Below are 19,022 nucleotides of genomic sequence, written 5' to 3' on the forward strand. Positions count from 1 at the left end.
CCTCCTTGTGTCCACGGTGCTTACTGCGCTTCATGGTTCAAAACAACTCTTTGTGTGCTCTGTGAAAGAAATTGAAGAGTAATTTACTATTTCATAAGCAAGATGTTTGCAAAAATTGGTAATATATAGTCAATATTACCAGCTACTTTGACTTCATTAAAAACCAAAGAAGTTAACACATTTTTGTTGTGCATGTAAATCTCATTTGTTGCATGTTCTGCAGCTAAAACGCCTTTTCCAAAACATGTTGCTCATAAAAAAACAAAACCGCAAAACCGCAAGACTAAACCGTGACACGACGCTTACATGTGTTGCAGACAGAGGGAAGCTAATTGTCCGTCCAGAAATGAGACGACTGGAAAAAAGGCTAAATTATTAAGAGCGTTTACATCATGTAATGCATACCAAAACATATGACTTAGGAAACAACTCATGACAGAAAGTGTCAGGACAGAAGTACAGTAGAGCACATACAGTATCATTTTAAGAGAGGTGTCAGTGTGCTACCACACCCTGGTTTAGCCTTTAAAAGGGCCTTTCAATTATTTAAATTGGCTGACCTTAATACATCAATTAAAGAGGATACATTGCACGCACATTGTGAAAAATAATGCACTTAAATTAATGAATCTGCAGAAATTAATCTGCAAAGAGCATTTCTTTGTGGGTTTACAGTTCAACCTAAAAAAAATTTGGCATGATCAAATATGCAAATTATTTCCAGTGTTGGCATCTAATAGCCCTTCATGAGGAGCTGCTGCTTTTCTCCTGCATGTTAAAAAGAGTTTCTGCACATTTTCAGAGTTGCATTATACAGTCAAAGCAAAGCCAACCACTTATTTTTTAACAAAACATAATATTTAAAACCACATTCTCTCAGAAAAATGATCAAACACTCTTATAAGCTGCATGTTGCATGGAAAAACTTTTTCAGAAAGTTTAGAATAACTTGTGCAATTACAAACAACTGCAAAAGAACTAGAATATGTTTGCAGTATCCAAAAAAGGAAAGAAATTCTGCCCAAACAAGAAGTACTAGTCATTAAAATCCCTCCTCGAGTAAAGTCTTTCAACTAGTCTGCAAAACACTGAGGCCTAAACAACAACATTTCTCTGCTGATCTGAGTGTTGCTGAGGAATTCAAATAACCTGATTGTACGTACCATACAAGAAAAAGGATTCTCTTGTCTCCCTCCTCCAAGTAGCTCCACGAGGTTTCCTTTCGAGGAAAACACTCCTCAAACGTTTCTCTTTTCTCTCTGACAATGGAAGAAACTCTACATAAACATTTTAGACTTTTACGCAGCTCTAGGTATGAGGCCACAAAGTCAAGTTGCACAGAAAAGAATTGGGTTTGTCCAAGTCCGAAGTTGGGCTGGAGTGATGTGATACACCGATGAATAGTGCATGAGTGTTGAACCCGAGACTGGTAACTATAACTAGGGACTGCTGAGAGACGTCACCGTGAGCGGAGTCTGCCAATCCACAGAGGCTCTGAACACAAAAGAATATATGGATTAAGCATTTTTTTAAGAGCCAAAATGTTGCTAAAAAGCAAACCGTCAGCTTGTATTCAGGCCATCTAGCAATCCAATTATAATACAGCTCGAAAACACTCCTGCTAACTGATAAAAAGAGTATACACAAGCTACTAGATAAAAGTTTTCTGGTGTGCCACAAGATAAAGACAAAGACATAAATCAACGTTTTCCTTGTACACTAAAAGGTTTTCACAGTTCATCCTTTGGTAAAAGTAGCATCGACACAAAACAAAGCTTCCAATTGTGCACGAGGTAATCAATATATCGTCATGTCACCAGTGATAGAATTTCATGGAAGTAAACAAAAAGTCCACCCAGCCTAGTTGGAAGAATACTCCCTTTTAATCATTAACAGGATGCTGCTCCAAACTGGGCCTCGAGGCAGACACACTGTGTTCTGTCAGTGAATCAACAAACGGCGTCAAATCACAAATTCATTCAAGTTATGATTTAAAAATATATCTACATTTTGGGTCACATGAGTACTATGTATCTTGTTAGAATAAAGACATTTACTTAAAAGATTAAGGCTCAAATGAAAAAAACATGGTGGGATGCATCCCTGCATGAAGGGATCAAACGCTGTGTTTAAGGCATTGATAAGACGCATTATTTTGTTGACCCGAGACATGGTTTAGCAACTTCTATTCAATGCAGCTCCTATTGAATGCTAAAGTACAACTCATCGTCTCATCAATTACACATACTGTCAGTCTGTAAGCCATACGTCTAAGTCTAAAGTTGCTGGTATCCGATGAAACAAGGCTCTAAATTATTTAGGCGGCCCAGTCAGTGTTGCATGTGGCATCCTCATTATGAGAAGGCATCGCCGTTCACAACAAAAGAAATAGATTTTGCACAGAGGGAATGGCAGGAAAATGTGTTCTCAGATTGGGAAAGTGTCTTTATGTTTTATGCACACACGGAAAAGAGAGTAGATTACGTTCAAGGATACATGTATGAACCAATATTTGATTACTGTTTATCAAACAAAACTGTGAGATTCATTTCTTGCAACTGCTTTATTGCTCTCGTGCAAAAAAAAGGTTTTATCTTTTTGCCGCCTGCTCGTTTGGAAGCGCACGACGGTCTCGGTGACACCGACCTGGCCGCTCTGTTGAGGGATTCTGCTGTTAATTACATGATTCAATACCAGCTAAGAGGGGTTGAGGAGATGTCCTACTTCCTCCAGGATAGCCGGTAACCATGTCACCAATCGTGCAAAGTTACCAGTTGCCCCTGTAGCCTAATATACTAACCTTCCTTCTCTGATGGGTGTTGTCATCAGACTCAGCTTTAAGCACTGAAGTCGACATCGGCCACCAAACCAAAGCGCCATGGGATGTTTTTTCTGGTTTGATAAAGAGCAAAACGCATTACAAGGCAATTCTACGCAACAGTCCTTTACATTTGAGTTTCTCTACTGAGAATACACAAAACAACAGCTTAAAATCTCAAGTATGTAAAATAAAAAAGAGAAATTATTTGTATTATGGATGAATATTTAGGTAACACTTATGAATATGCATGAGAGAGCAACCAAGCCCTTAAACCGACACCTTTGACAATGTCGTCTAGGGTGAACCAAAGAATGACTTGATACCAACCATGCAATCTTATCCCGTGTGGGCTCAGTATCCACAGGCCTTTTTTGGCTGTTGGTTGTAGACTGCTTATCAACATCTTATTTGTGCTCCAGTGACTCCGTGGGCACACCACCTGACTGCGGTGTAGTGTATCAGTATGGCACATTTGGATGGAGGAGCTTGGCAAGCGTCACCGGTGAAACACAGCCAGAGCGCTTTGTTGTTAGGTAGTGTCAAGGGGGACGTTCGCTAGCCAGCGAGCACGTAGGGCCCAGGTAGACGTGACCTCAAGTGACCCAAGAAAATTAAAAACAATTAATCAGTATCTACGTTGTACTAGTTTATTAGTTGTACTGTTTGAAATGTGCACTCAGTAAAACCTATGGTACTATAACAGACAAACAAAAGATGGATTAGCATATTTGTGTGCTCAAACTCCTTACGTAGATCGACACTATCTTCACCCAGTTTGTTTCACTCATGCTGGCGAACATGGTTATGTCGGTTTCAAACGATTCCAATAAAGTTTGTCTAAATAAACCTGATAGACCTAGAGATAATTAGTGTAAGTTCCTTGGAAGGTGCAAGAGAAATGTGCAGAAAGTTTTGAACATGAGAATCTCTTTCAAACGCATATAAACTATTAAAATCTAGGAGTTCATCAATCAATTTAAATTAATTCATGTATCGTTGACGTGAATAGGTGCCACATGCATATTTAACAAGGTTACTTCCCCAAACAAAAGACACAATAAAGGACAGAGGAGTGAATCATGCCCGTATGTGTGTTGAATCAGCAAAGATAACAATAAATGAGGAAATTTAATCTGAAAGAGTATTAATACTGAAAGGTAGGACAGAATGCCTGAGAGCCTTACTGCATTATTGTTTTTTTTAACTGTGTTTTTAAATCCTCACTTGCATTCTGTGTTTTCTGTTGCACTAACAAAGACAATTACACCATTAACTAATGCAGAAAAAAGAATGGTGCAGAAAAATTCACCAGAATACTCTAACATTTCCTGGGAGAGGACACCCAGAGCCCTGCTAACCATGATCACCTGTTGTAGCAGCAGCAATGAAGTGTCACCTGGTGGCCAAACAGACTGTTACAAAACATTTTACATACAGTCTATGGCTGTGAAATTAAATAGTCAGGCAGTTTCAGCCAAGTTGTTTCACCTCTAACCTCAATTTGCTCTTATTTTTCTAGAATACCTTACACAGATAGGCTTTCTAACTCAAGCTAAATCTAGTGCCTCTGTTAGCTCCTGCTGGCTCTTGTTAGCATCTTTTTTTAGCCGCTATTAGCTTTGTTACCTCCCTTTAGCACCTATCACCTCTCCTTACTTCCAGTTAGCTTCTGCTGGCTCTTGTTAGCATCTTTTTTTTTTTAGCTCCTATTAGCTTTGTTACCTCCCTTTAACACCCATATGTGTGTACCATATACATATGTATAACAAATCACCTCTCCTTACTTCCTGTTAGCTCCTGCTGGCTCTTGCTAGCTTCTCTTCTTTTATTTGAGTCTCTTTGGCTCCTCTTAGCTTTGTTACCTACATTTAGCACCGATTAGCTTCAGTTAGTTCGTTTAAGCTCCAGATAGCTTCTGTTAGCTCCTAATGACTTTTCGGCTTTTTGTACCGACACTTGGGTCTTGTTAGCTTCTGTTAGCTCCAGCTAGCTCCTATTCGCTACAGTTAGCACTAGCCGCTTCTCTCCTCCAAATGCTAACTGTTAACATACACTGAAGCAATTTTGCTGCAAACATGTTCAGAAATTGGTTACACTTTTGCTGATAGCATTAGAGAAAAAGCCAAGTCATAAACAACAATAGAAAAAGCCTTGCATTAAACAATGTCATTTATTTTAGCTGTCCTATGTGTTTTCATTAGCATGATGGAAAACAAGTTAGCATTACTAGCATTAATGCTACATTCTATAGTGCTTTAGATTGTGGCTAACTATAAGGTACATAAGTGGAAAATCACCTCTTATGGTTTGTCCAGCTAATCTGACTCTTATTTTAATTACATTTTATTGTGTGATAGAAACTCTAAGAAGCTGCTGAGCAGACATGAGCTGGTATAATCTTGAACATCACTGTGTTCTTTAAATGATCATTTTGCAGGTGTGACTGATTGTTTAAATACATTTGTGCAGCAGAAAATTCATTCATTTATAGGACTGAGGATTGATTATGTATTTATTAATATGTCAATTATTTAACAGAAAAACTTGGGCAAATCTGACTTATACCATCATATAAAAATTGCACAGCAACCTGGTTTATCAATATTAGAGAATCTGACTTTTTTAATGACTTATTGTTCAGTCCATGCAATTTAAACAAATAAAATAAATAAATAAAATAACCCCTAAATGTACATTTCTTTTTGACATTTTATGAAAGAGAAATAGCTCAAAATGTAAAAGCAACCAGTGCATAAAAAAGGCAGTTTCTTACCTTAATTGGAAAGCAGTGATCCAGTGCAAAATGCTGCACATGTTATTCTGCACACTGAAGCTCAAACATTTAAGTGAAGTAATATATCCCAAAATTAATACATATACTACTATACGTTTTGCATTTTCCAGGCAGAGTGTTTGTGCTACTTTTTGTCTATGGATGGAAGTTGCTGTACCGTTCTGACTGTTGGCCGGCTACTTCAGTCAAAATAGATCAATGCTGCAACGTAATGTGGCTGAGTGGTTGGTATCTGATCAATCACACATCGTAGTTACTATACTTGGGAATAAACAGATGAAATGTAAGTAATGAATTAGGTCATTTTGATGCAGCATTTGTGCATGAAAACAAACCAAAACATTGCATTTGTGTTAGAAACTCAATTTATGTGACTGTAGCTGAATCTTTTGAGTAGCAGCTGTGACTGAAGGAAGACCTCCATCTAGTGGTTAGACTGTTTCCCCATCGTGGAGGAATCATGGGTGAAAAAAACATTTTTCTCTCCTCTGTAGAGGACACCAAGTTAATCACAGTGAGTTAACATCCTAGCCTTGTATGTCATCGAACATTAGACTCCCGTTGTCTAGGCAATTATTCATGAGGGCAGGCTTGCAGCTTTGCTTCCATTTTTTTTTTCTCCCTGTTTCCAGGAAACGCTGCATCTCTCTGGCTGCCTCCATCTATGAGGCAGGCAGTGTGGTGGAGGAATTAAAGTGACACAGCTATATTATGTGAAAGTAAAGCAGAGCAGCTCACAAGGGTGAGATCTTTAAAGGGGGAGTAGCCTTTTTATAGATGAGGCTCAGAATCTCTCCAGACCTCCATAACCTTAAAGGAGACTGGAGGAGATTGCCTGTGTGGATAACCTTTCCTTAAAAAAAATCCGCTGCACAGGGATATAACGAGATGCTTTGTTGTCTTGCTTTTCTCTCTATTCATTTGTAAGGGCGCAGATGGATAAGCAGCTGATGCAGGAGGCAGATCTCGGCACAGCACACTGGAGCGAGGACCCGAAGGCATCTTGAAATAGAAAATTCAAAAGAGGAGGAGGAGGAGGAGAGAAAGGAGGAGGTTTTTGAGTGAGAGCATTGGTATGCCAGGCTCAATACCTAGCATGGCTGTGCAGAAGAAGCAGAGTGTCGTCCCTCCATCGCAGGGACCACTTTCTACACGTACCATCCAGAGCCAGAGGAAGGGAAACAGAACAGGTCAGTAGCTTTTATCTGTGCTTTTCTCTGGGAGGGATTTGTTTGCTATCGGATCAAAACAAGCCTTGAATGACTGTAGATCACATATACGAGCTCATCTGATCACAGTGATGATGTGTGAATAAATCATATGGATACATGTCCTGTGAGAAGTCTCCTGCAATCGCACACCAAGACGAGGAAATCATGTGACATTTGTGAGCACAGATTACATAATTCACATGGAATAAGCAGCATCTTGTTGTTGGTTAACCCTAATGGGACATGTGATTTTGTTTTCTCGTACATTTATGTTAATCAGTCCTGTGTGCTGCCTTTCTGGCTCGGCCTTTTTTTTTCTTGCTTGTTTCAGTCAGATTCATGTGGACTGGTCAGGTGCTCGCATGTTCTCTTCGCCTTTCATACGCAGGCATTTAATAATGGTTCTTTTATTTGTGAGCTGACCCTAAGGCCACCCAGGCCATAACAGCCACTGTTTGGGACAGCTGATGAGTTTTTGGGCTTTCATACAACAGCCACATCATTTGTTGTACTAAAAGAAATCAATTTACAATCTCATGTCTGTTTACAGATTTGGAGGAAAAATATCAGGAGGATTTTAAGTGTTGCTAAAAAATAATTCTTTTAAAAGGTCATTTGCTCTTTTTCTCTGAATAACATGCAGATTTTTTCCCCCTCCCTCATTTGCAGAGAATGGCTCTTCTGTCAAACCAAATTCACAGACAAAGAAAACCGCCTCTTCCGTCAACAAGTCTGCCCAAATCTGCAACACAGCTTCTCCTCGGGCCGCTGCAGGTTTGTCAAAGTGCTCCGTTCACCTGAGGCCACACTCAGCCTTTCACCAAACAGCTGGCGTATTTTTAAAGTGCTCCTCCTTTTACAGACTACTTTCATTTGGGTTTTGCTGTTTTAATATAATTAAAAGCATTACTTGATGCCATTTATAGGAATTAAGTCATGTACTATAAGCTCTTGTCCTGGTATTTTAGCAGCCAATGGGCAAAATATCGATGAGAGGCTGAAGGCGGCTCGAGAACGAAGAGAGGAGCACCAGCGGTTGCTTGGTATGTGAGCTCCTATGGTGGCACAATTCACTGCTTGCACGACGTCCTCGATTTCTAATGATACTAACATACATATAAATCTATTTATACCGGTTCATTCATCCTTCATCCAGCCTCTCGGGAACTGAACAGGTTGGAGCGGGAACAGCGGGCCAGGCGCTACTATGAACAACAACTGCAGGAGCGCAAGAAGAAACTCCTGGAGCAGCGGATCAGAGAGGAGAGGAGGCGAGCTGCCGTGGAGGAGAAGCGCAAGCAGAGGCTGAAGGAGGAGAAAGTGAGTGTTGATGGTGGAAATCAAAACTGTTACTTCCAGCCAGGCCTCTGTGAGCGGACTGAGTCAACAGTGTGTTTTCTGAATTAAGGAGCGACATGAATCTGCAGTGCGCAAGACGCTGGAGAAGAGCCAAAGGGCCCAACAGAACTTCAGTCAAAACTCAAGAGGAAGGAAACTCACCAAAAATGGTACCAGAGACGAATGCGCTTTCTGTTCGTCATGTCTTCTAACATAATCTCTCTAAACTCCAGTGTTTGTTCTCTGTCTAACTTGTCCTAACGATTCTTGGCATGCCTTATCTTCTGTTTTTGCTGCACTTAAAACTTTATACTGATCAATACGCTAGTTCCACGTCGCTTGCCACTGACAACATGGGAGAAGAATCTGGTCAGTCGTCTGCTTACGCCCACATGCTCTTATCTGGCCAGGAGCAAGAGTGCTGGTTGTCAGTCAGGAGAAGAAGGTACTCTCTCTCCCATGATAACACAACTACTTGTTTTAAATAATATTCTGACACTGCTGTTGCTACAAGTCTTCCAGCCGCTGTGGTCACTAATCCACTTCCTCTTCTGTTGACGTGCTGCTTCATATTTCCATCCTTTTCCTGTCATTTGTGCATATTTCTCCAATTTCCCATAATTATGGCACGAAACACTGGCTCAGTTGTCCATGTTTGTCGCCGTGCAGTTTCATTCCACTCTATGAACACCACCACCACCACCACCACCACCACCCCTCACAAACCCCAGCAGCACCACTCCGGTTCAGTCCACAGGGCATCTGCCTCCCCCAGCAACAGCCAGCACAGAAGCATCAACCTGGCGCAGGTAAATCCAGCTGTGGTTTTTCATTAATGTTTTCTTGCTAAACATCAGTGTTAACATCAGGTATTGTTTTTACATTCACACAGATGTCTCTTTTTTCTGCTTTAACTTCTTAAATCACCCTTTTTCCTTTTGATTTAGATCAAAGCAGCAAGACAGCAAGACGCCGTAAAGAAGAACTCCAACGGCGGCTCAAACATTCGATCAGCTGCTGCCAACACGAGGGTGAAACCAGCCACGGCCACACAAAGCAGAACAGCCTCCCCCTCGCCAGAACGGTAGGTAGAAAAGACCTCCGCTGTACATTCATGATACAGTGACAGTAATGCGAACAAAGTGGGACATCTGCTCTCTTCCGCTGGATGTTAAAGGACCGCCCGAAGATCAATCAGCAGACATTCAACCCCGCTGCAGCTCGAGCTCCCGTCCGTCCCTGAGGAAGATGTTGCTGTTTGCAGCTCTGCCCTCTCTCCTGGTAACTCAAGGCCTGTCAGGACATCAGATGAAGGTCAGCAAGAGAAAATGAGGGTGGAAAATACACCAGAGACGTCATGTTCAAACCTGCCTGGCACAGAGAAGGAGGCTTTAACCAGAACATCGGGAGACGGAAGTAAGCTAGAGAAGTGTTAAGAACAAAAAGTGTGTTAAAAGTGCTTCAGACCTATATTGGAGTTGATAATATTTCTCTTTAGGTCCTTCCAAAATGCCTCCTAATTCAGCTCCACAACCTCCAGAAGTCACGTCCAGGCCTTCAGCCGGGACCACAAACCCAGAGGAGGCCTCGCGTCTCCTGGCTGAAAAGAGGAGGGAGGCCCGGCTGCAGAGGGAGAAAGAGGAGCAGGAGCGTCTGCAGAGGGAGGAGGCCGAGAGGTAAAGAAGCACATCCCAGCAACGAGACAGAAAAATACTGCGCCGGCAGGCCGTTAAGACCGCTGTGCTGCAATTTATGTCCAGGCGGAGCCGTGAGGAACTGGAGCGCAGGAGGGCAGAGGAGCGAGCGCGACAGCAGGCCGAGGCTCAGCAACTCATCGAGGAGAAGAAGAGGAGGGAGGAAGAGGAGCAGAGACGAGCTGAGGAAGAGAGAGCTCAGGCGATGAGGGAAGCCGCCCTCCTGCAGAAACAGGTGGGAAATACAAACACTTCTTCTGTCGTGAGGGTGCAAGGAAGGAACCAGATGTGTGATTTGTAAAATGTAAATGTGTCTTTCTTTTCATGTTGATGTTTGCATTCAATGTTCTTGTGTGCAGAGAGAGGAGGAGCTGGCTAAAGAGCAAGCACGAGCAGAGCAGCTTAAGCAAGAACGAGAGATCCTCGCACAGAAAGAGGAGGCAGAGCGCCAAGTCAGAAAAAAGGTTTGACAAGAGATGACCATTTCTGTCTATATTCATTATCTGTGTTCATTAAAAGTCGTGCTACCAAAAAGTTTTGTCCCTGTTTAAGACCGTGCATGTTTTCCTGTTCAAGGGTTTTCAATAAAAGCAGTTTTCTTTTCCAGCGACTTGAGGAGATCATGCGGAGAACCAGAAGGACAGATTCTCCAGATACGGTGAGTTTTAGTGTTCTGTTTTTGAAGTCCGCTGCCCCGGGTCTCTTGTGACGCACATTCAGCATTCAGCTAACCAGCTGCTCTTTCAAAACAGCTTGTCCTTGACTAAAATGGTAAAAAAAAAAAAAATCCTTTTTTTAAATCTCAGAAATCTGTACCGACGAGGATCCTGCCAAATGAAGCCCAACCAAAGGAAAACACAGTGCCTGTGCACAATGGAACCATAAAAGATGCCATCAAGCTCCCTGTGGGGACCAAAACCACACAGCTGGGGCTGAACAACGAGGAGGACATGGTACCTGTTGTGGCCTTCAAAGAACGCAGGTCTCTCAGAACGCTCACCGGCCTGGAGGAAATCCAGACACACCAACGAGCAGGTGAGAAATACTTGGAAACACTCAGGCCTCAGGGTGGGACATCTTAACCAACCACTACTTTCAGCTTTGGGTAGCCATCATTTGTCATTTACAACCCACACAGTGAGGATCATTCATTCATTCATGACTGATAATCAGCAGTAACATGAGCGGGCAGACTGTCTTGCGTCAGCCTGGAAACCAACACATAAAAAATCACAGCTTGTAAACAAGGAAAAAAAAAAGATGTGAGTTTTAAAACAGTATTCAACTTGTTGAATAAGTTTCCTATCCTGGGGATGCCTCTGTCAAGCCACAATGAATTACCGATGATTTGTTCATCTCTTAGACAAATGTTAATGTCTGTTTTATCTCTCTGTTTTGCATTGTTTAGAGGTCATCTGAGCACCTGCAGAGTGGGCACACACGCAGAAGCTTTGTTGGAGAGCTGTGATTTCTCCGTGAAACACAGGAATCACTGCAGCACAGCCATCTCGCTACCCTTCAGCACCTTGAAAGAGCATGTAAAATTACAGCCTTTCCTCCCAGCGAGGACGTCAGCATTTGGTCACTCTTCTGTGTGTAACTAGTGGCACAAATATTAAGCAAGTTACATAATAATTTCTTCAGTACAGCAGGTTTCTGATCTAATAATGACTATAGAAAAAAAACAAAAACAAACAAAAAAAAAAAAACAGTAGATGTAGACGGTGCTGATAGTTTGCTGGCAAATGCGGTGTATCAGTTATGGAGAGTGTTGCCTCTGTGAAATACTAGGAATAGCCATTCTAACAATCACGACATGTCAGATGCTTTTTGCTTATTCCTGATATTTCTTGCTATCAAAGCACTTTTTCCTTCCTCAGTTTTGTCACTGTGGAATTAGAATAGCTCAAGTTTGCAGTTTGCGCTAAGAACACAAGCGTGTTAGTGAGAGAAGACTTCCTGCATTCCTATCTTATCCTTGAATTTTGTAAAGTATAGCAATCATGTATTTCAAAGCTGCTAAAGGAACACAGTTCCCAAAGACTCTGCTTCAGTTTTGTGTTGTTTTAGACGATACGATGCACAAAGCGTTTCTTGCACTGACTGTTGCTTTGTTTATTATTGCGCACTATCACTTTCCAAAGCAGAGTCTGAAGCGTAGAGGTTAGGTGAGTTTATTATAATAAAAGCGTAAAAAAAAACAAATGTATCCGATCATCAATATTTGATCTTATAGTTGAAGTATTGCTTATGACTATCACATGTTAACCTGTTGAACAGTCGAAATATATGCCATATTTGATTAAAGTTGATACTATGCCACATCTCTGCTGTTTTTCAGTTAATTTTGTCAACCGTAAATATAAAAAGGATATAAAATTAGCACAGTAAAACACAATATAAAAATGCTATTCGTATTCAGTGCATCAGCTTATACAGTCCACACAGTGCACATCTCTCACCATTTGTTCTGTGAGAGTTCAGGGTTAACAGAACACGGAGAAAGAGGCTGAATCATTTGCAGCAGCTGTCTGGTTTCCTCCGTCTGCGTATGTACCTTCCAGAGCTCAACCTCCAGCTCGCTGTTAGCCACCAGTGATGAAAAGTCTCCATCTGCAGCACAAAGCACGCTCAATTACAATGAATGATTATTTCCAATTTGCTCAGGGACATCTAGTCTGATAAAGAAAAAAAAAAACTGCCTCCAGCTCCTTCGGTTGCTAAACAAACAAATCCACAACAAACCTTTCTTGAGGTTGAATATGGTGGCGATGCCAAGCTGCTGGAATTTCACATCTTTCTTCTTGAGAAACACCAACAAGTACTTGGACATGGTGATGTAGTGAGGCTTCAGCAACTGGGCGGTCTTCTCTGGGTAAACAGAAACAAACAGCAGCTTTTAATGTGCAAAAACAAAGTTATTATTTATCATTCTGTAGCATTTGCACATCACATTACCGGTCATTTCTAATTTGCTTATTATAGCTGCACAGCTGTATGACAACTGAGGATTTCTTATTTGTCCTGACAGCTTCACCAGTCCAGAAATGTGTTCTGGTGTCACTGTTGCAGAAAGTTTAGACTTCAGTGCATCTGAAACAAAAGAGTCAAGAAATGTAGGATCATTGCATGTAAAATGCAATATTTATCTGCAGATTTTTGAGTTAAAATCCACTTGAAACACGTGAATTCATGTGCAGGCCACTCACCGCAGGTCATCAAGTGATTTAAACACGATGTCACATGCAGCAACAGTTCATCTGATTGGCTGGGAGACAGAAGTGCCCGCAGGAGTCCTGATAAACACAGACTTTCCATGACAACCTAGAAAGAAAACATCACGGGTGGGAAATCCTTTACTTTAGTAAAATACAAATACCGTACTCTGAAAATACTCCACTACAAGTAGTAGTCCTGAGCTGAAAACCTTACTTCTGTAAGATCATCATACATTTATTGCGTTGCTGTTGGGAGATCAGGTAAAGCCCTGTTTGCAGCTTTGCGAAAAGGCATTTACATCTAATCTGAAGGGGAATTTTTAAAAAAATAGTTTACATGTCTTAAAAAGAGAATGTTCTCAACTCATGATGGATCAGTTCATCTTTTAGTTCATCACAAACATGCAAAAAAATCACCAAATTTGGAGATGTGCTTTTCAATAGACAGGAGTGGTATGAAAAAATGTCATTTAAAAAGTAGCTATTTATTTTATACAAATGTAGTCAAGTAAAAAGTACAATATTTGCCTCTGAGATGTAATTAGGTAGAAATAGAAAGTTGCACCAAATGGAAAAACTCAAAGTACAAGCACCTAAAATGTGCAAGTATAATTCTTGAGTGAATGTACTTTCATTCATTCATTCATTCATTCATTCATTCATTCATTCATTCATTCATTCAACCTTTATTTAAACTTGGAGTACATTGAGGAGTGGAGGCCTCATTATTGTAGCAAAGTAAGAAAATAAAATATGTTGGCACACTTCTAATAAAGTTATATTTGAAGGACGGTTAGTAAAAAAAAAAAAAATAAAATCATCAATTAGAGGATTTAAGATTAAAAAAAATAAATGAACCAACTGAAACAAAAGCAGCTGGAAGCAAAACAAGATGAAACTAAAATCCTGGATGGTCCTGTGAGTACAAATGAGTCCAGCTTTACATTTTTCTGCAGGTTATTGCAGGTTGCAGCTGTACAGTGAGTAAAACTGGATTTTCCAAGCTCAGTAAAAACAGCTGAGAGCTGCAGAGTAATCCACTTGAATAAAAGACAGACATAAAGTAATGTAAGGTGGTAAAAAAAAAAAAAACTGTGAGTGCCTTATAAATAAATAAGAGGGAGATGCCACCCAGCCTCAGCACCAGCTCACGGTGATTGGCATAAGAGTCGCCACTGATGCATATATGCATGAAATATCACCATAATCCAGTACTGACAGAAAATGTGCCTCAATAAGCATTTTTCGGACACATAATATTTAAATGGCAGCTTCTCTTTGATCCAAATTCCAATATATCTGACTTTTTCAATATTTCATAAGTAAAAGTATGTATTTATGTTTCCCCATTGCTTAACTTTAAAAGGATTTTATTATGACAAATCACACAGAATCCTCATTTCTATTCTTGGCGTACCTGCTCACCCATGCAGGAACTACACAGGTCAGTGACTATCTTGCAGCAGTGTGTGATTATAGCTGAGGTGGATCTGGGATGATGGAGCAGCTCACCGATCTCCTCCAACAGTCCTTCACCCACCAGGATGTCCTGGAGCCAAATCATGGGAATATTAAGAACACTGGGGTTTAAACAGATAGCTGTGTAGTCACAGAACACATTGTTAATGTAATCCTGCTGTAGGGGATCGTACATTGTTTGGAGGGTGTGCAGACAGCGTGGACAGCAGTGCAAGGCCCGACTCTATCCACTCAGGAGTAGATGTTTTCAGCAGCGCCTTCAGAGGCAACACGCAGTCAAACTCCGTCAGCTGCTCCTGGATCAGAACTGCACAGTAACGGGTCAAACAGCGTCTGTTCAGGTGCAGCATTGATTTCCTGGCTTTGCATTTATATCGTATTTACCGTGGTTGGAAAGAATTTGTAGGCATCTGCACGCTTGAGCTGAATTCTGCAAAATTAATAAAGATTTTCATCAAAAATTGCTTCTAATTTAACTACAAATTCAATTACCACCCACTTAAAGTTCACAGTTACCTTCAGCACAGAAGAAGACATGAGAGTCAAAAGAGACTTTGACAAGTATTGACCTCCAACGCTGAGTAACTTTTGGTGATGCTCCTCGGTAGCAGCGATGTTGCACAGAGCAGAGCAGCTGTAAAACTGAACCTCTGAATCTGAGGACTGAAGCAGAAGAACCAAAACAGGAACGCCTCCGGCTTGACATAAAATCCTTGTTGACCAATCTGGAAAAAAAAGAGAAAGTTGTCTAAGTTATGCAACATTTAGAGAAGCACTAACGGAAGCAGCTTGTGGAGACAAATGCGAAGACATTCAAAGGAAGGGATCCCACCTGACTGCGTGAGGTGTAATAGAGCCCAAGTTGCGTTCTGTTGCACCTTTGGATCGTAGGATTTTGCTAAAGCCAGCAGTGGTATGATTCCATCCACCATGAGAGCGTCTCTGTTTGACTCTGAATGACAAAATAGAAAAACTGATGCAGGCAAGACTGCACGATTATAGTGACCCTTTGCAAACACAGGAGCATTATCCTGTGCTATTAACATGCAGAAACCCACCATCAAATAATATATTATCAGAGTAAATATGTGAAGTAAGACAAAGAAGTGAGTGAAAGCAGAGGAATTTGATAAAACACATAGAGCCACATAGATTTTCTTCTTGTTTCATATCAGTTTTCATTGCATTTACAGAAAAACTGAAGAAAAAAGCAGCTTCTCATGCTGCTACAGTGCTGGAAAGTAACTTAGTACATTTGCTCAAGTACTGTAGATGTGTGCAATTTTAAGATACTTGAGTATTTCCATTTTACGCTACTTTATGCTTCCGCTCCAAGGAAAAATATTTAACTTTCTATGCCATTACATTTATTTGACAGTTTTTATTACTACATACTTGGTATAGGAAGATTCTAAACAATGAATTTATGTAACAAGCTTTGCAAATACAACACAAAATTAAAGATCAAACTAGTGGTTATTAACCTTTGTGGTTTATGATGTCTTCAGATGTCCAATATCAAATGTCCCCACTAACTATTACCATGGTTTCATTTCAACAGATGTTTAAATGATTCAATATCTCACCAAAAATAAAAGGAAAAGTCCATGAACTGTGAGCAGATTTGCATGTAAGAACTTTGTTTATCTGCTGCCCCTGTGTATATAAATCTGGTTAGAAAGTAGTTCAAACCAGCTCCAGCAGCTACATGCTGCTGACACACTGATGCTTCAGTATTCATTTAACGATGCCATACACACCAATATATCTGTCAGAGGGACCAAACCAGGACATTTACTTGACTTTTTTTTTCTTTTTAAATTTCTGTATTGGTACCATAGACTGTATATCATACAGTCTATGATTGGTACTTTTACTCAAGTAGAGGATCTGAATACTTTTTTTCACCACTAGATGGTAGAATTAGCAATATCCTGTAAAATTATTGTCATGGTTGCTCTAAAAATATTTCTTTTTCATTCCCTAAAGGTTCCATTCCGTTCTTAAGCATTGCTTTCTAGTTGTGTGTAAAAATAATATAAAAGTTAGTACAAACCTGATGAGGCCAGCATGGCAACACAGGCACAGGAGTGGCACTGAGCTGTGGGATCTCCAGACTGGAACAGCTCCAGTATCGGCACCAGCATCCCCATTTCAATCACCAGCTCTTTGCACACTGCAGTCATAATTAATAGACAAAAATGAAGACATCAAACTATCAGGTTTCACATGGAAGCCGTCATTCCATGTTGATTTTGGCTAATAAGACTACCTCATCACACCACAGAGGTTTAGGATTATGGCTAAACAAATAATAATTCAAACACCTCATTGTTCTCATCTCTTACCATTATTCTTGACTAACAGGTTGACCAGGGAGAGGGAGACAGTCTTCTGCACATCCAAGTCAGCTGATAGAAGCAAAGCCATTAGTGGCTCCATGAAGGCATCTGGTAAAGGAGATTTCACTGTAATGCACAATTGCAGAGGGGAAAAAAAAAAAATAGAATTCAGTTAAGCTTCTTGTTGGTTCTTTTGAAAATAAGCAATAATGATGTTTGCGTTGAACTTGATTTAAATTAGTAGTAGTAGTAGATATTAGCATTATATATCTAGTAGTTGCTGATAAACTCAAGTACTGAACGAAATGTCCACCCTTGGTTCTATGAACTGAAACCAAGTAAACTCAGCAATCTCACAACTGCCTCCGATAAGCAAAATATGTGGTCATCCATGTACATACTACAGAACATCACCTGTACTGAGTTTTAAAAAATATTGATTTGAAGAAAGTAGAAGTCTGAACTACTCGTCATCTATATGAGCCGTATCTGTAGTGGTCAACAACTTATTACAATAAAGAATATAGTAAAATTATCTTCTTTTTTTTTGCTTTGTAATGACACTGCCAGCCCTGGAAGAGAACTACAGTTGGAAATTTGCATGATACTGGTCATACCCGTTAGAGGGCTTATCTCCAATGCAAACGAAACTCACATTTTATTTTTGTGCCATTCATCTGCTATTATGAAGATTATCAGAAAAAAACCCCATACAAATCTTTACTCACAGTGATGACTGAGGTGTAAATAATACACAGCTGCAGTCATTTGTAGATGAGAGTCTTCTGAGGCTGCGAGTCTGTTCAGTGCCTGCAGAGTTTCCTGATTGAGAAGTTGAGTTTCATTGTCTGAGAAAAGAACAAGAGGAGGAACTTTAAGTAATGTAATCACCCAGATATAACTTTGTTTTTTTCGTTTTTGCTTTATTCTGATTGTGTGGATGATTTGTGTACATCTCAAGCACAAGTTTCTTTTTTTTGTTTGATATTGTTTGCATGAAATAAACTAACAAGATAATAAACTTTGTTAAACTGTGATTATTCTTCTGTTAATCTATGATTCAATTACATAATTGCATAAACTGTTATCTCACAGAGCAAGTGTGCATGAGTGTGTTTCCGCTCCTCAGCAACCCTCCAGACAAAGACAATGTCTGGCTACAGTGTTCCTACCATGCATCAGGTGCAAAGACGGCAAATCATGAGCCTTCCTCCTCTCAGGTGTGATCCTGCAGCAGGTGCACCGACCGATCTCTCTGAAAACATCCTTTATCTTGTGCTCCAGCTCTCCCCAAACTCTCCTTAAAAGATCCGCAAATTCTCTGAACAGTCGGGCGCAACTGTCACAAAGGCCTGAAGCCATGACTGCATCCTGAAACACAAAGGTATAGCACCTGCCTGTTTCACGCAACCTGCACTGCGACACGCCCACCGGGCTGTCACGTGACCTTAAGGTAAATTACAATTCATCGTTGCATCAACTTTTGTTAAAATGCAAAAATATGGACACTGACATTTTTGCTTTATTTGCAGAGAACTTTAAATTGTGTCATCATAACATCTAAACAGTATTTAAACATAATTTGAAGGTGAATGTGATTACTTTATGTGAATTACTTTTATACTCAATTCTATCCTTTTATATATTACAAATATTCACGCATAAATATATTACATCTATCAATATATTTTGTTTGTTTTTGTTTAGTTGTTTGTTTATATATGTTGTATTCTGTGATGTATAGTTTTAATGTATTATATATAATGTCTTTTGAACTGTAAATTTGAAACTCAACTAGTAGAAATCAAATCAAATAAAACCTTTAAAAGCGGCACTAAATGTAAATACACAAGTGGTGCCTGTAAAGCTAAAGCTTAACTAGTATAGCGAGTATTAATAAACAAATAAAGAAAAAAGAAAGAAAGCTGCACAAAAAGTTAATACGCAGTTGGTACTTGAAAGCCATAATTACAGTGCTTGAGTACATTTATTTAGTCCTTCTGCAATGGTATTGTTGTTTTCATTGTTACGCTTGTTTGTTTGTTTGTTTTTTTCTATTACAAAAGGATTTATTTTTTCCAAAAGACAATATGCAAAATGAAGCTAAACAATAGCAGGTACAAAC

At 40.0% G+C, this 19,022-nt stretch overlaps 2 protein-coding genes across 3 annotated transcripts; one reads left to right on the forward strand and one right to left on the reverse strand.

The window, feature by feature from the left end:
- The first annotated feature begins 6,604 nt into the window (after window positions 1–6,604).
- Window positions 6,605–12,182, forward strand: map7a (microtubule-associated protein 7a). Of its 2 annotated transcripts, XM_008287460.1 has the most exons (15): window positions 6,605–6,805; window positions 7,496–7,600; window positions 7,795–7,869; window positions 7,983–8,146; window positions 8,235–8,334; window positions 8,493–8,609; window positions 8,834–8,973; window positions 9,112–9,248; window positions 9,342–9,580; window positions 9,663–9,840; window positions 9,925–10,093; window positions 10,218–10,322; window positions 10,466–10,516; window positions 10,665–10,893; window positions 11,267–12,182. In XM_008287460.1, the coding sequence occupies exons 1-15, from the start codon at window positions 6,691–6,693 to the stop codon at window positions 11,275–11,277; spliced, it is 1,935 nt and encodes a 644-aa protein (XP_008285682.1). In that variant the 5' UTR covers window positions 6,605–6,690; the 3' UTR covers window positions 11,278–12,182. The 2 variants fall into 2 exon arrangements, with proteins under 2 accessions (XP_008285682.1, XP_008285683.1); XM_008287461.1 differs by lacking the exon at window positions 8,493–8,609 and having other exon boundaries at window positions 6,607–6,805.
- On the reverse strand, window positions 11,920–18,259 carry LOC103361392 (vacuolar protein 8-like). Its single transcript, XM_008287459.1, has 13 exons — window positions 18,070–18,259; window positions 17,626–17,745; window positions 16,904–17,023; window positions 16,612–16,731; window positions 15,388–15,507; window positions 15,072–15,280; window positions 14,940–14,985; window positions 14,729–14,862; window positions 14,494–14,625; window positions 13,068–13,182; window positions 12,817–12,951; window positions 12,604–12,729; window positions 11,920–12,471 (listed from the first exon to the last, which is right to left on the reverse strand). The coding sequence occupies exons 1-13, from the start codon at window positions 18,257–18,259 to the stop codon at window positions 12,317–12,319; spliced, it is 1,722 nt and encodes a 573-aa protein (XP_008285681.1). The 3' UTR covers window positions 11,920–12,316.
- Window positions 18,260–19,022: the final 763 nt, after the last annotated feature.

The sequence above is a fragment of the Stegastes partitus genome, unplaced genomic scaffold, assembly GCF_000690725.1.
Source record: "Stegastes partitus isolate 25-593 unplaced genomic scaffold, Stegastes_partitus-1.0.2 Scaffold502, whole genome shotgun sequence".
Taxonomy (NCBI): domain Eukaryota; kingdom Metazoa; phylum Chordata; class Actinopteri; family Pomacentridae; genus Stegastes; species Stegastes partitus.

Excerpts from the sequence above, each read along its gene's own strand:
- LOC103361392 (XM_008287459.1), bottom strand. The coding sequence starts at position 18,259 with ATGGCTTCAGGCCTTTGTGACAGTTGCGCCCGACTGTTCAGAGAATTT. Across the intron at positions 17,746-18,069 it reads GTCTTTGCACCTGATGCATG|ACAATGAAACTCAACTTCTC; the intron begins GTAGGAACACTG and ends TTCTTTTCTCAG. Across the intron at positions 16,732-16,903 it reads CCTGTTAGTCAAGAATAATG|TGTGCAAAGAGCTGGTGATT; the intron begins GTAAGAGATGAG and ends TTATGACTGCAG.
- map7a (XM_008287460.1), top strand. The coding sequence starts at position 6,691 with ATGCCAGGCTCAATACCTAGCATGGCTGTGCAGAAGAAGCAGAGTGTC. Across the intron at positions 9,581-9,662 it reads CAGAACATCGGGAGACGGAA|GTCCTTCCAAAATGCCTCCT; the intron begins GTAAGCTAGAGA and ends ATTTCTCTTTAG. Across the intron at positions 10,094-10,217 it reads CCGCCCTCCTGCAGAAACAG|AGAGAGGAGGAGCTGGCTAA; the intron begins GTGGGAAATACA and ends TCTTGTGTGCAG.